Source organism: Zea mays, chromosome 4 (assembly GCF_902167145.1).
Source record: "Zea mays cultivar B73 chromosome 4, Zm-B73-REFERENCE-NAM-5.0, whole genome shotgun sequence".
In the NCBI taxonomy this organism is placed as follows: domain Eukaryota; kingdom Viridiplantae; phylum Streptophyta; class Magnoliopsida; order Poales; family Poaceae; genus Zea; species Zea mays.
The window spans coordinates 166,529,609-166,544,142 of NC_050099.1; the positions used below are offsets into that span (position 1 = coordinate 166,529,609).

At 43.3% G+C, this 14,534-nt stretch overlaps 1 protein-coding gene across 1 annotated transcript; it reads left to right on the forward strand.

The window, feature by feature from the left end:
• The first annotated feature begins 4,537 nt into the window (after positions 1-4,537).
• On the forward strand, positions 4,538-12,901 carry LOC103653979 (heat shock 70 kDa protein 17). The gene is made up of 14 exons (XM_008680804.3): positions 4,538-5,521; positions 5,723-5,955; positions 6,579-6,738; positions 7,580-7,825; positions 7,917-8,053; positions 8,302-8,632; positions 8,717-8,878; positions 9,192-9,266; positions 9,354-9,454; positions 9,533-9,602; positions 11,918-11,974; positions 12,061-12,122; positions 12,197-12,269; positions 12,353-12,901. The coding sequence occupies exons 1-14, from the start codon at positions 4,748-4,750 to the stop codon at positions 12,569-12,571; spliced, it is 2,700 nt and encodes an 899-aa protein (XP_008679026.2). The 5' UTR covers positions 4,538-4,747; the 3' UTR covers positions 12,572-12,901.
• The last annotated feature ends 1,633 nt before the right edge of the window (positions 12,902-14,534 follow it).

The following is a 14,534-nucleotide window of genomic DNA, read 5'->3' on the forward strand; positions in this document are numbered from 1 at the left end:
TTTTCAAGTGTATCTCAAACCAAGTCATAGATTGAAAGGAAATTGGAGTCTTCGGCGAAGACAAAAGGCTTCCACTCCACTCCATCGAAATTACTCATCCTTCGCCGTCGCTCCGAGCATCTCTCCGTCTTTGGTATAATCCTCACTCATATTCTATTTGCCAAATGGGAGAAAGTAGTTAAAAGGGCTTATATTTCACTCAAGTATCCGTTTTTGGCGATTCATGCCAAAGGGGGAGAAAGTATTAGCCCAAAGCAAAAGGACCGCACCACCATCAATTTTCAAAATTGAAGTTAAGAAAAGGTTTAAAATGATGAATTTTTCAATTGATATCTTATTGTATTCAAAAGGGGGAGAAAGTAGTATTTTCAAAATTGGTATCTTAAAACCCTCTTGAACACTAAGAGGAAGATCTCACTAAGAGGGAGTTTTTGTTTAAGTCAAAGGAAAAGCATTTGAAACATGGGGAGAAAATTTCAAATCTTGAAAATGCTTCTCAAAATCTTATTCATTTACCTTTGACTATTTGCAAAAGGACTTTGGAAAGAATTTACAAAAGAATTTGCAAAAAACAAAACATGTGGTGCAAGCGTGGTCCAAAATGTTAAAAATAAAGAAACAATCCATGCATATCTTATGAGAATTTATATTGGCTCAATTCTAAGTAACCTTTGCACTTACAATTATGCAAACTAGTTCAATTATGCACTTCTATATTTGCTTTGGTTTGTGTTGGCATCAATCACCAAAAAGGGGGAGATTGAAAGGGAATTAGGCTTACACCTTTTTTTCCTAATTGATTTTGGTGGTTGAATTGCCCAACACAAATAATTGGACTAACTAGTTTGATCTAGTCTATAAGTTTTATAGGTGCCAAAGGTTCACAATAAGCCAATAAAAAGACCAAGAAAGGGTTCAAACAAAGAGAGCAAAAGACAACCCAAAGGCACCCTGGTCTGGCGCACCGGACTGTCCGGTGTGCCACCGGACAGTGTCCAGTACACCAGGGCACTCGACGCTGAACTCGCTACCTTCGGGAAAATCAGTGGGCGCTCCGTTATAATTCACCGGACTGTCCGGTGTGCCAGCGGAGCAACGACTACTTCGCGCGCAACGGTCGACTGCAACGCATTTAATGCACGCCTGCGCGCGCAGAGGACAGAGCACGCGCAGTTGGCGCACCGGACAGTCTACAGGACCTGTCCGGTGCACCACCGGACAGCCCAGAGACCCCACCTGTCAGAGCTCCAACGGTCAAACCCCAACGGTCTGCTGGCGTGGCTGGCGCACCGGACAGTGTCTGGTGCGCCATGCGGCAGCAGCCTTCCAACAGCCATATTTTGGTGGTTGGGGCTATAAACACCCCAACCACCCCACATTCAATGGCATCCAAGTTTTCCACCTTCAACACATTACAAGAGCTATAGCATTCAATTCTAGACACTCCAAAGAGATCAAATCCTCTCCCAAGTCCGGAATCACTCCAAATCAAATAGTGACTAGAGAGAGTGACATTTGTGTTCATTTGAGCTCTTGCGCTTGGATCACTTCTTTTCTTTCTCATTCTTCTTGTGATCAAACTCAATTGTAACCAAGGCAAGCGACACCAATTGTGTGGTGGTCCTTGCGGGAACCTTGTGTTCCGTTTGATTGAGAAGAGAAGTTCACTCGGTCTAAGTGACCGTTTGAGAGAGGGAAAGGGTTGAAAGAGACCCGGTCTTTGTGACCACGTCAACAGGGAGTAGGTTTGCAAGAACCGAACCTCGGTAAAACAAATCATTGTGTCTCACTCTTTATTTACCCACGATTTGTTTTTCGCCCTCTCTATCGGACTCGTTTATATTTCTAACGCTAACCCGACTTGTAGTCGTGCTTAAGTTTATAAATTTCAGATTCGCCCTATTCACCCCCCTCTAGGCGACTTTCACATAGGTCGTGGGAGGAGCGCGGGCGAGGATGGAAGGGGCGCGCGTGTGGATTGGAGCACGAGCGAGGATGGAAGGGGCACGGGGAGGAGTATGGAAGGGGCGGACGAGGATGGAAGGGAGGCGGGGGAGGAGGATGGCAGTCGGGTTTGCCGGCGGGGATCACGGTCAGGGGCAAGGTGGGCAAGGGGGTCACGGAGGCAGGGGCTTGCGCGGAGGGGGCAGAACCGTACACCATGTGGACGCCTACATTGCATTCTTAAGAGTAGTAGAGAAGAGATTAAGTTTTAGTGTTTGATAATCAATATAACTATTTGAACTAATAATATTTTTGTTAGTGTTTTTAGGTATAAGTGAACTTGAACGGAGACAATGGATGATCGAGATAATCAACGCCTCAAACAATACATGATTCAAAATCTAAAAAAGTTAAAATACACACGAGTCTAAAACACGAGAAAGAAAGAAGACCGGATAAAGACACACTAAGAAACAAAGAAAAATAGTCTGCTGAATAGCACATACATGTCTAGTGATCCACCAGATATAAGTGATATTGTACTGAAGAAGGGTTGCTGCTTCAAAGTATATAGGACAATGTGAATGTGAACGACACACCACATCAAACGGGTCATAGATACGACACTCAAAGAAGACTCTAGCTTTGTTTGGAGAATTCCATAATACACTGGACACGTCGGATGTAGCACCGGATATGCCACTAATGGGATAGTTAGAGAGGGTTAAAACACAATAGAGGGGGGCTATAATATAACGTACATATCTGGTATAACATGAACAAATCATAGGATGCCCTAATTCAAATAGCTCAGTGTGACTAGTTGATGTGGACATGCACCGACACATTCAATGATCACACCATAGTGTTTGGTGAGTGCGTAGAAATCCTATATGTCACCCCAATTAGTAGTTTTAGACTTGGATGCTATATACTACCCCAACCGGACATTTAAGTTGTGTGGGAGTCGAGGAAGATACCAATTGAGTTTGATACTCATGCACAATATATATACTGGAGGGGCTTGTAGTTTTACAATATGGTACCAACTGTGTTTGTGGTGTAGCCGCTACTATATACTAAAGGGAACGAGACCAACAACATTTTAGCTAGAAAATCGATAGTGAAGATAGTGGAGAACATCTAGGAGAGGCCACAGCGGAGTAGTTGTTGGTTGAGTCTATAGCCTATTGCAGGCTGTGTGGAGCAACAGAGACGAGAGTGGAGTCGAGAGCTGATGTGTCAGAGATGATATAAGATGGTGCATTTGCACCTAACATTAGTTTACTAGTAGTATAGCCAAGGACTAGGAGAGGCATGGTAGGCTCGTGGCCTTGTGGCGACTTAATGCAATGTGAGTAGCTGAGTCCTGTGAGGGTGTTTGTTTTGGTTTATTTTTGACTTCCAGTCATCATAAGCTATTGCGTACTATTAAACATATAACTTTCAGGCCGTTTTTATGAGAATCACCTTGATAAAAATCATCCAAAATCAGCGTGAACATATAATCGATCGAGTTATTGTGAAAGCAGATTCAGTCACTCTCTATATCCTAAACCCTTTTAGACTCCTTAATCTTTCTTTATATGTAGTTCTCATGATAATAAGATTATCTCTACACCATACTCTCATAAAAGCTTGTTAGAAAAGCCCTCCTTGGCATGGCTCTTTAGGGTCTGTTTGGTTGGGCTGTGGCTGTGGAAAAAGTTGCTGTGGGCTGTGAGCTGTGGAAAAAGCTGCTGTAGGCTGTGTGCTGTTAAAAAGCTAAAAATCGTTTGGTGGAAACCACTAAAAGTCGTTAAAAGTTCTTTGATATATGTTTTCACAGTTCCATCCAAAAGCCACTAAAAGCAGGTCCAGGGGTGCTTTCAGTTTTGCGCTACGAGAAAGTCGGCTTTTAGAAAAAGCTGCTTCCTAGATCCAGCCCTTTGGTTGACTTTTGGCTTTTAGGGGGCAAAAGCCAAAGCCAAAAGCCAAACCAAACACACCCTTAGACGGCTCTAGCTCAAGCTTATCATAAAGTCCTTATAAACGGTTGTAAAAAAAAAAGGCTTCTCGTTGAGAGCCCTCGAGGAGCTAAAGCCATTTTCGTGCCGAGAGTTAGAGCACAAAAAACATGGCTTATATTGACTTCCCTTTATTTTCCTAACATAACATTCAAAATAAACACAAAAAACTGTTTTACTAAATAAATTACTGTGTCCTTAGAAAATCCAAATAGTCGGAGAAGTAAGAGCCGGAATTGTTTTCACAGTAACAGAAGTCCTGGAAAGGCAAAAAAAATATATAAACAAACCGGCTCTATATCTCGCGCGTCCAATGCACCGCGCTCGCCGTGAAACGCCACATGTATACTTTTTAACGTGGCCGGTTATCATTGGATTGATGACTCAATTCGCGCCGATCCTGCTCGGCCCGTAGCCAAAATCTCTAATTGCAATAAATGAAGGACAAATAAAAAGGAAAATTTCGGAATCCGAAATATAGCAGGAGCACGCCCTCTGCACGGAAAAAAATTCTGTGCATACCGGATGCAAACCCTTTAGTAATTTATTTTTAATCTATTTGTATGGACCAGCAGTGGGGGTATGTGTAAAAGGTGGGGTTTGCATTCCGTATGCAAAGAATTTTTTTCCCTCTGCACCTCCTCCCCGTCCTCGAGATCGTTCTCGCCTCCCTCCGCTCCCCTTCCCCTCGTGCGCAGTGCGCTCCTCGAGCACCCCACACTCCAGATCTCCGAACCCCTCCCACATGCCATTGCCATTGCACTGAGCGGCAGCCAATAGCCAACTAGCCACACGCCATGGCGCAGTCCTGTAGTTGGGGAATCCTCCTCGCCGTCCTCGTCGCGGGACTCGCGGCGGCCGTCGCCGTCCCGCCGGCGACCGCGGCGGTGGCGAGCATCGACCTCGGCTCGGAGTGGCTTAAGGTCGCGGCTGTGCATCTTGCCCCGGGCCGTGCTCCGATCGCTGTTGCCACCAACGAGATGTCCAAGCGCAAGTCCCCGGCCCTCGCCGCGCTCGCCGACGGCAACCGTCTCATTGGGGAGGAGGCGGCGGGCATCACGGCGCGGCACCCGTCCAAAGTATTCGCCCGCGCGCGGGACCTCTTGGCCAAGCCCTTCTCCTACGTGCAGTCCGTCACGGAGTCGCTCTTCCTCCCCTACGACCTCGTCCCCGACGCGCGCGGCGCCGCCGCGGTCCGCGCCGATGACGGGCAGGTATACTCCCTCGAGGAGATCGTCGCCATGGTGCTCCACTATGCCGCGGGGCTCGCCGATGCGCACGTTGGGGCGCCCGTGCGGGACGCTGTGATCGCCGTGCCGCCCTACTTCGGGCAGGCCGAGCGCCGGGCGTTGACGCAGGCCACGCAGCTGGCTGGAATCAACGTGCTTGCTCTCATCAACGAGCACGCTGGGGCCGCGCTTCAGTACGGGATTGACAAGGACTTCTCCAATGCGTCGCGGCATGTCATCTTTTACGACATGGGCGCTGGTAGCACCTATGCTGCATTAGTGTGCTACTCGGCATACAACGCCAAGGAGTTCGGAAAGACAGTCTCCGTTAACCAGTTCCAGGTGAATTCCCTATCTTGCCTTTCTGGTAGTTGTTCAATTGCGCCTCTCTCAAATGCCTGGTGGCAATCTTTGATGAAAGTATTTCTTATGGTCACTATGATAGATCTGACGAAAATATGCTTTTCTATTATTGAGTTGTGCTGCTATGTGAGATGATGAGTGACAACTCCAGAATACTATATTGCTAACACTAATCTGCAGGTTAAGGACGTTAGATGGAACTCTGAACTTGGAGGCGTCGAAATGGAAATGCGTCTGGTCAACTATTTTGCTGATCAATTCAATAAGCAGCTCGGTAATGTGGTTGATATCCGTCAGTCTCCCAAGGCAATGGCTAAGTTGAAAAAGCAAGTCAAACGCACCAAAGAAATTCTTAGTGCAAACACTGCAGCTCCAATTTCAGTAGAATCTCTGTATAATGATGTTGATTTCAGGTGCATCTCTACTATCTTATATACTTTAAACTCATAACTATTGGTAAAAAAATATGGATGTAGCATGTAAGAAGGTCAAGGATCAAGATAAATGAAAATGCACCCAACATTGCAAAATTTACTCTCAAACCTAATTTGTCAGCTTAAAATTGTTCTGTAAAGAATGGGATTTCAACTCATTAATTAAAGGTGTCCTGGAAGCAGACCTTCTAGGTTTGGAGTTTGCATGGACGAAAGACATTTTATTTGTCTAGTGTCTTGACATGTATGATGTATCAGATTAAATTTGGTTATTTTTTCTTTTGAAGTGCATCGATGCAATCTCATCTAAATAAAGGTTACTGCAAACAAAGGCTGTGTAGTTCTGGACCACTTGGGCTACTTCTTAATTGACTCTGTATCAGCTGTTGAAGTTTTTTATATGGGAGACGCGGAAATTATGTTCTGTAACAATCGGGCCAATTATGAGGACTCTTAATGGTTGAGTTTTCAGTTTTTCCCTAGCTTGTGCTTTAAGCTTTCCTTGGTTTAAACCTGTATAGTAAGCTCGTGGTCTTAAATAACGGTTGGGGCAATATGCATTGTGTTACCTACTGAGCTTATGCACTATTTTTTTTTTACAGGAGTAGCATAACACGTGAGAAATTTGAAGAGCTCTGTGAGGATTTATGGGAGCAAGCTCTGACTCCAGTTAAAGAAGTGCTGACACATTCTGGCATGAAGATCGATGATATCTATGCTGTAGAACTAATAGGAGGAGCTACCAGGGTTCCAAAACTGCAGGTTAATAAATTTGGTTGTCTTTTAGATTTTTTTACTTAAACTTTGTGGTGCTTTTCAAAATCATTTTTTTATATCTATTAGCTAGAATCATCTTCTTAGGTTCTGTAGTAGAAAAAAAATCTTTTTTGTAGAATATGCTGGAAAGTTGCGTATCATTGCATTGAGAAACCAAATAAATTACTTCCTCCGTTCTTTTTTATATGTCGTTTTTTAGTTCAAAAATGAACTAGCGAACAACAAATATTCGAGAACGGAGGTAGTACAACACACCAACTACGCTCACACAAACACACACTCTTACAATCTTGTACCAGAAACAAACACGATCTTACTGAAGCTATTAATTATTCCCATAGCAGAATAGGTTTTTTTCAGCACCAGCAGAGCAGCCACGTACTTCCCCTTAATTTTATTAGCTGTCAATGAATTCAGTAATCAGCATACTTGGATTATTTAGTCTTTTCAGCATTTTCTCTGAACTGCTTCTCACTTATAGAAATTAATCTAGTATTTATAACATGGGTACATGCATGGATGTGACATGTGTTACGATTTGCTTTATATGTTTTTCCTTCTATTTAACCAATATTTTTTTGTTAGAAATTTGTCTAACTACTTTGCATTTGTACTGATCCTTTTTTTTGTTGTGATCCTAAAAGGGCTGTAAACTGTTTCTGGTCACACAGAGAGTTTCATGCCTAACCTGTTTAGAGATTCTTGTTTTTATACAATATTTATATAATCCATAATTCCTAATTTGGTTACCTTTTCAAATGGGCGTGGTCTACAACTTGTTATTTCTTTTTTTTGGCTCACTAACAACAATATTGTTCTGCTACAGGCTAAACTGCAGGAATTTCTGGGTCGGCGCGGGCTGGATAAACATCTTGATGCTGATGAAGCAATTGTTCTTGGAGCTTCACTTCATGCTGCTAACCTGAGTGACGGGATTAAGTTGAACCGTAAGTTGGGAATGATTGATGGCTCCACTTATGCTTTGGTACTTGAGATAGATGGTCCGGGTTATTTCAAGGATGAAAGCATTGATCAAATTTTGGTGCCAAGAATGAAGAAAATGCCAATAAAGGTTAGTAAAGTTGTTTTCCTTTTATCTTGTGGGTGAACTCTTCGTCATGTATCTGGACTAATATAGCTCGATACCCATTTGTTATCTACAGATGTTTAGATCCATCAGACATACCAAGGATTTTGATGTGTCTCTCAACTATGACAAAGCTTATGAACTGCCTCCAGGCATTCCATCACACAAGTTTGCAGAGTATTCTGTATCGGGACTGACAGATGCCAGTGAAAAGTAAGTGGACATACTTCATGTATTTTCCCCTTCTAGTCTTGATCATTAAAACTAAAGTACTAAACATTCTTAATGTAATTCATCCTTATAAACATATATGGTATTGCCATGTTGATAAATAATTCAAACTAAAATGCTCAATCTTATAATGAATTCGACCAATGTAATTTTATTACTATTATGTTTTTTTGTACCCACTGTATGCTTAATTTTATTACATAAACTAAACATATTCCTTTTTCAACCAGGTATGCACACCGTAATTTATCTGCACCCATCAAAGCAAATCTACATTTTTCTTTGAGTAGAAGTGGAATTATTGCTCTTGATAGAGCAGAAGCAGTAATTGAGATAACTGAATGGGTTGAAGTTCCAAAGAAGATATTGACTCTAGAGAGTAACATCACCAATCAGAATTCATCTTTTGAAGTAGGATTAGCTAATAGCACTACAGATAGTAATGAAAATTTGAGTTCTGGCAGTGATAATAATTCCAGCACTCCCATTGATGAGGGCAATGTTCAAGAAATTATTGCAGAGAATGTGCTAAAGAAAAGAACATTTAGGGTTCCATTGAAGGTAAGCTATAGTTGTTCTGGTAATTTGACAGTAATATTGGCACGTCATACGTCATAGTTTGATTCAAATGTCAATTATTTCTAGGTTGTGGAAAAAACAACTGGTGCTGGAACAATTCTTTCAAAGGAGTTGTATTCTGAAGCAAAAAATAGGTTAGAGGCACTCGATAAGAAGGATGCTGAGCGGAGGAAAACTGCTGAACTTAAGAATAACCTAGAGTCATACATATATTCTATGAAGGAGAAGGTATATTTTCTTTTATGTTTTCTTTGTTTACACTTTGCTAAGATGGTTTAGTTTTTAACTTTTCTTTTTAGCATTAATATACATCATGCATTTTTGTCATTGTACCCCAGATAATGGGTGATCCCTCTACTATTTTGTATATGTACATTTATTTTTAGATTGTTGTTTTTTCACTGAAACTCAATGCTACCCTGATAATCTTGTTATCTAGATAAACTTGACAATGTAACAAAGTTTGATTGCAATGATTACTCTTTATTACACATCTTACTTCGATAATATTGACTGCTTGCTGCCATTTAATGTATCACAGTTGGAAGAAAGCACAGGTATTTTGACTGTCTCAACTGAACAGGAGAGGGAATCCTTTGCGCAGAAACTTAGTGAGGTTGTTTAAAACTAAGCTTGCTTTTAGTCTTAGTTGATGATTAAGTCTTATGCTGAAGTAGTGAAGCTGTTTGTATGACAATTGCAGGTGCAGGATTGGTTGTACATGGACGGTGAAGATGCTCAAGCTAATGAATTCAAAGAGCGCCTTGGTCAACTTAAGGCCATTGGTGATCCGATTCTTTTCAGGTAACTAACTGTTTATACCTTTTACCTTTAGTTCATATGGGTCAATGACTGAGATTGTTCTGTTTTCCCTTTACCCAGATTGAGTGAATTAAAAGCCCGACCAGCTGCCTGTGAAAATGCTCGATTGTATCTTGATGAGCTGCAAAAGGTATCAATAAGAGAACCTAATAATGATTTTTTCTCTCGAAAACGTAGGAGAACTACGCATCATTATATTAAGAAGATAAAAAGGCCTTAGATGGCCAAAACAGTACAAAAAATGGCCTCCTTACGGCGGCCAAGCACAAGCATACACATAAATGTCCATGAAGAACCACACTACTACAAACCAGCAGCAAACAAGCACTCCCAGCGCTAAGGCCAGAGCCTCATAATGTCTGCTGCCCCAGCCATTCCCCACATATGAGCATCTTGATGGATATGTTGAAGGACAATGTTGCTGTTTGGGGAGGCACCATCGAACACACATGCATTCCTATGTTTCCACAACCACCAGGCCACAAGGATCACTATTGAGTTGAACCCCTTTTTCTGGAGCTTTGGCACCCTGCTTTCAGCCTCCCTCCATCATTCCTGGAAAACAAAAACAGCAGCCCCAGGGGAAAGAGACTGCAGCCCCACCTTGCTTAGGACTTGAAACCAAATATCCCTAGCAAAAACACAGGAAACCAAAATGTGTTGGACTGTTACTTCCTGTTGATCGCAAAGAGGGCAACTTTTCGGGTGATCGAGGCCCCGACGAGCTAGTCTGTCAGCAGTCCAACATCTATCAAGAGAGGCCAACCAAACAAAGAATTTGCAACACGGAGGAGCCCAACTTTTCCAAATCCTCTCAGCTGGCTAAAACAAAGTTGACCCAGCTAGAAACCGTTTATATGCAGATTTGGCGGAGTATTCCCCAGAGGACGTGGGTAGCCGTCTGTGCCAATCAAGAACCCCTGGATGAAGATGAATCCCCTGAATCAAGTCCTAAACCCTGAAGTACTCAAATAGAACTTGCTCCGGCAGACTTCCAGAGATATCATTCACCCATCTATTATCAATCAAAGCTTCCTTGACAGTTCTGCAATTCTGAACTCTTTTGGGTATATGGCTTAGCAGGGAAGGAGCAATCTGCTTAAAGGATTGCCCGTGGAGACAGCGATCTGTCCAGAAAAGAGTTGAAGCACCATTGCCAACAATGGAACACACACAGGCTGAGAAAAGGGCTGCTGCGTACGGATGTATTTGGATGTCAAACACTGTCCAGGGTCTGTCCGGTTGTGTTTTTTAAGCCAGAGCCACCTCAAGTTTAGAGCCCACCCTAGAACATTCAAGTTGTGCAGACCCAGACCTCCTTGGTTCACTGGTTTGCATACCTTAGCCCAACCCACTGCACAATGACCTCCTTTGATGTCAGTTCTTCCTGTCCAAAGGAATCCTCTCCGAATTTATCTATAGCCTTGACAACCCATTTGGGGCACAGAAGTGTTATAAAATGGTAGATAGGGACTGCCGTAAGCACTGATTTAACCAAGGTCGCCCTCCCAGCTGGGCTAATTAACGCAGCTTTCAAACCAGGTAACTTATCAGCCACCTTGTCATGAGCTCCAGAAAAACACTTCTAGGCAACTTCTTAATAGAAAGGGGTAAACCTAAATACTTGCATGGAAAATCCACAATGTTGCAGGAGAATAGATCTTGTGCTGAGGTCTTGCTCAACACAACGAATAGGGGTCAGGCTGCATTTGTTTATGTTTGTGACAAGACCAGAAGCCTCCCCAAAGATCCTCAAAATTTCTTTGACCACTATGACTTTGTTCCTGTTGGGTTTCAAAAAGACCACGTCATCATCTGCATAAAGAGAGACTCTCTGCCCATTACCCTGTCTTAGAAGGGGCTGCAATAGACCCAACTCATTGGCTTTCAAGAACAGAGAGTGCAACACATCCATAACTAGAATGAACAACATTGGTGAAAGAGGATCCCCTGTCTCAAACCACGTTGAGAGATACTTTTTGCATAAGAAACATAATACTTCAATCTTACTAATGTTTAAAGCAAAAATCTTGGGAAGAATGGTGCAACAAACACAAAAACCTTGTCACGGTAGCACAACCTGACACTGCGATGATCTAAACATTTTTTTTCTTTTCATGAATGCTTTTTTCTTTGTTTTTGGGACAGTCTTACTTGATTCTCTCAGGCTATAATTGTTCTAAAGTAATGTGTGCAGGCCATGCTTCTCCAGCATGGCTTCTAGATGCTTATATTTTATTGCAAAATTAATTGTTCAATAATTTCATGGAAGCAGGAAAAAAACTAAATCCTAGTATACAGTAAATTCCACAGCAGGGAACAAAACCATCACTTTACATCCATTTTATCCATGTTGTGGAATTGCTCAGTATAACATTTTGACTGATTTAACTCATGGTTGATGTGTTATTCTGTTCTCAATTCAGTGCATGTTTGGTTTTTCAGATTGTGAACAAGTGGGAGACAAATAAACCATGGCTCCCCAAAAAGAGAGTAGATGAGGTAAACCTGTGAGCTTAATGACGTCGACTTGTTTTGTAATTATGTGTAATGCTCATTTTGGTGGTCATGTAATGCTCTGGCTCTAGGTTGTGAGTCAAGCAGAGAAAGTGAAAGCTTGGCTGGAGGAGAAGGAAAACCTGCAGAAAAAGTATACCTTTTGAGTCAGCTTGCTTTTTTTGTTGTCTTGTAAAAGGTGGCTAACTCCGGTTGAGCATTTTGCAGTACCCCTGTCTATAGCTCACCAGTTTTCACATCTGAACAAGTTTATGAGAAAGTTCTGGACTTACAAGATAAGGTTAGTAATTTGGTAGTGGACCCAACAAAAAGTCTGCATATTACTCATGGCAGTAATCATATCTATACCCTTTTATTGTGCAGGTCTCAAGTGTCAACAGAATTCCAAAACCAAAACCCAAGGTCGAGAAGAAAACAGCAGAGGAAGAGCCTGCTAGCAAGGGGAAAACCACATCTTCGGAATCTGCACCCAACGAGGGAGAGTACACCGAAACGTCTCAGGAACCTAAGGCTCGAGAAGGGGATCATTCAGCATCAGCCAACAGTAGTGATTTAGATCCTGAATCTCACGACGAGTTGTGAGTACCAGAATCCATAGAAACAGTTAGGAAAGATTACGCATATATAGTACACAAGAAGGCAGTTTGAGGATAAATTTTGGTTGCTCAAATTTCCCCAATTTTTATTTGACGACCAAAAGATGAGGCTATGTAGTTGGGTGCCGAGGAACACTAGATGCTGTAGGGCCGAAATGATTTTATCGGTAGTTTCTGATTGCTCATTGCTGTAAGGCAGCTTTATAATGGTGTAAGTTACTCGCCTCAAAGGCGTTGTTCAGGATCTAGAAACGCTTTGTTGTGCTGAACTCATTTCATTTCTTTGACGAGTAACGCTATATAGATTCTACGCCAAGAGTATTGTTATAATGAATTCGTTTGATTTTTTTTTGAACGAAGTGGCAGGAGCTTTGCCTTTCAATTAAGAGAGAGGGGAAAAAAGTTAGAGTACATAGGGGCGGCAACCCTCAGGCCATAGAATTGGGCACCTAAGAAGGAACACGACAGACAATCCTAGTACAAGCCAAGGCGGCTGGACGCACTTTTATAGAGCAAGACACACTCTCTTACTCTCCCTGCGATCTGGAGCGGTGACAGCGAGCAATGCTCAAAGATTCTTCGGTTGCGCTCCTTCCAAAGGTTCCACATAGTGTAGATGACCAGACCATTGAACTCTCTTTTGCGATCTTGCGGAAAGAGAGTCTCCGTCTTCTCCCACCACTCGCTAATGCTCGAGATGTTGCTCCAAACCACATGTTGCGGCAGGGAAAAGCTTTCCCAAGCAAGAACTGTGTTCCAGACCTCATGAGCGAAGGGGCAGGTTAGGCATAGATGGAGTCCTGATTCTATAGGTCCATTGCATAGGGCGCAAGATGGGTGGTGTGGCCATCCACGACGTGCGAGGTTGTCTGCTGTGAGGAGTTTATTTTGGATGAGCACCCAAGCGAAGAATTTACATTTGTTCTCTGTTCTAGCCCGCCAAATGAGGCTGATCTTGTGGTTGATGTAGGAACCCAAGAATTGAGCTCTGTAGGCTGAGCTGGAGGAGTAGATACCGTGCTGTGTCCATTTCCACACTAAAGTGTCCTCTACATCCGGCTGCAAGCTCACCTGTCGGATCCTAGTCCAGAGGTAGACAAATTCCTCAAGTTGCGTGGTGGTTGTGATTTTTCCTCGCAGAGACTGAATCCAAGCACTGTTAGTCAGTTCTTGGGCCACAGATTTATTCTTCCTTCTGATCAGCTTGAAGAGGTGAGGTGCCAGGTTGCGTGGAGCCTCCCCATCCAGCCAGCCATGGTGCCAGAACTTTGCTTTGATGCCGTTCCCAATCACCACCGTGGTGGACGCCTGAAACAGCAGGCGATCAAGCTTGTTGCAAGGGACCTGGAGCCCCTCCCAAGGTTTTGAGCTGTCAGTCCATTTTTGCCAAAGCCAGCGGAGCCGGAGGGCACGGCTGAATTTCTCAAGATCGAGCACCCCTAGACCCCCTAGGTCCTTTGGCCTAGCCACCGTTTTCCAGTTAACAAGGCAGTGCCCCCCGTGCACGTTATCCTCGCCTTTCCATAGGAAAGAGCGTCGAATCTTATCAATTTGCTTCGTAGCCCATCTCGCAAGGGGGAATATGGTGAGGTGGTAGATCGGCATGGAGGAGAGCACTGAAGATACTAGGGTGAGGCGTCCTGCGCGGTTAAGCAGTGGACCTTTCCATCCGGCAAGTCGCTGTCCGATCTTCTCCACTAGTGGTTGGACATGAATTTTTTGGAGTGGGCGGGTGTCGAGTTGAAGGCCAAGGTATTGGCAAGGGAAGGTTTTGCAGCACCCCGGGAACGGCTGGAGGATGTTGGACAAATCCACATTTTCACAACGGATGGGGTGGATGGAGCTTTTCTCAAAATTTGTTGTTAGACCCGTGGCAGCTCCGAACGCATTGAGGATCTGTTTGACCGCTTGCAGGTCATTACGGGTTGGATTGATGAAGATAGCCGCGT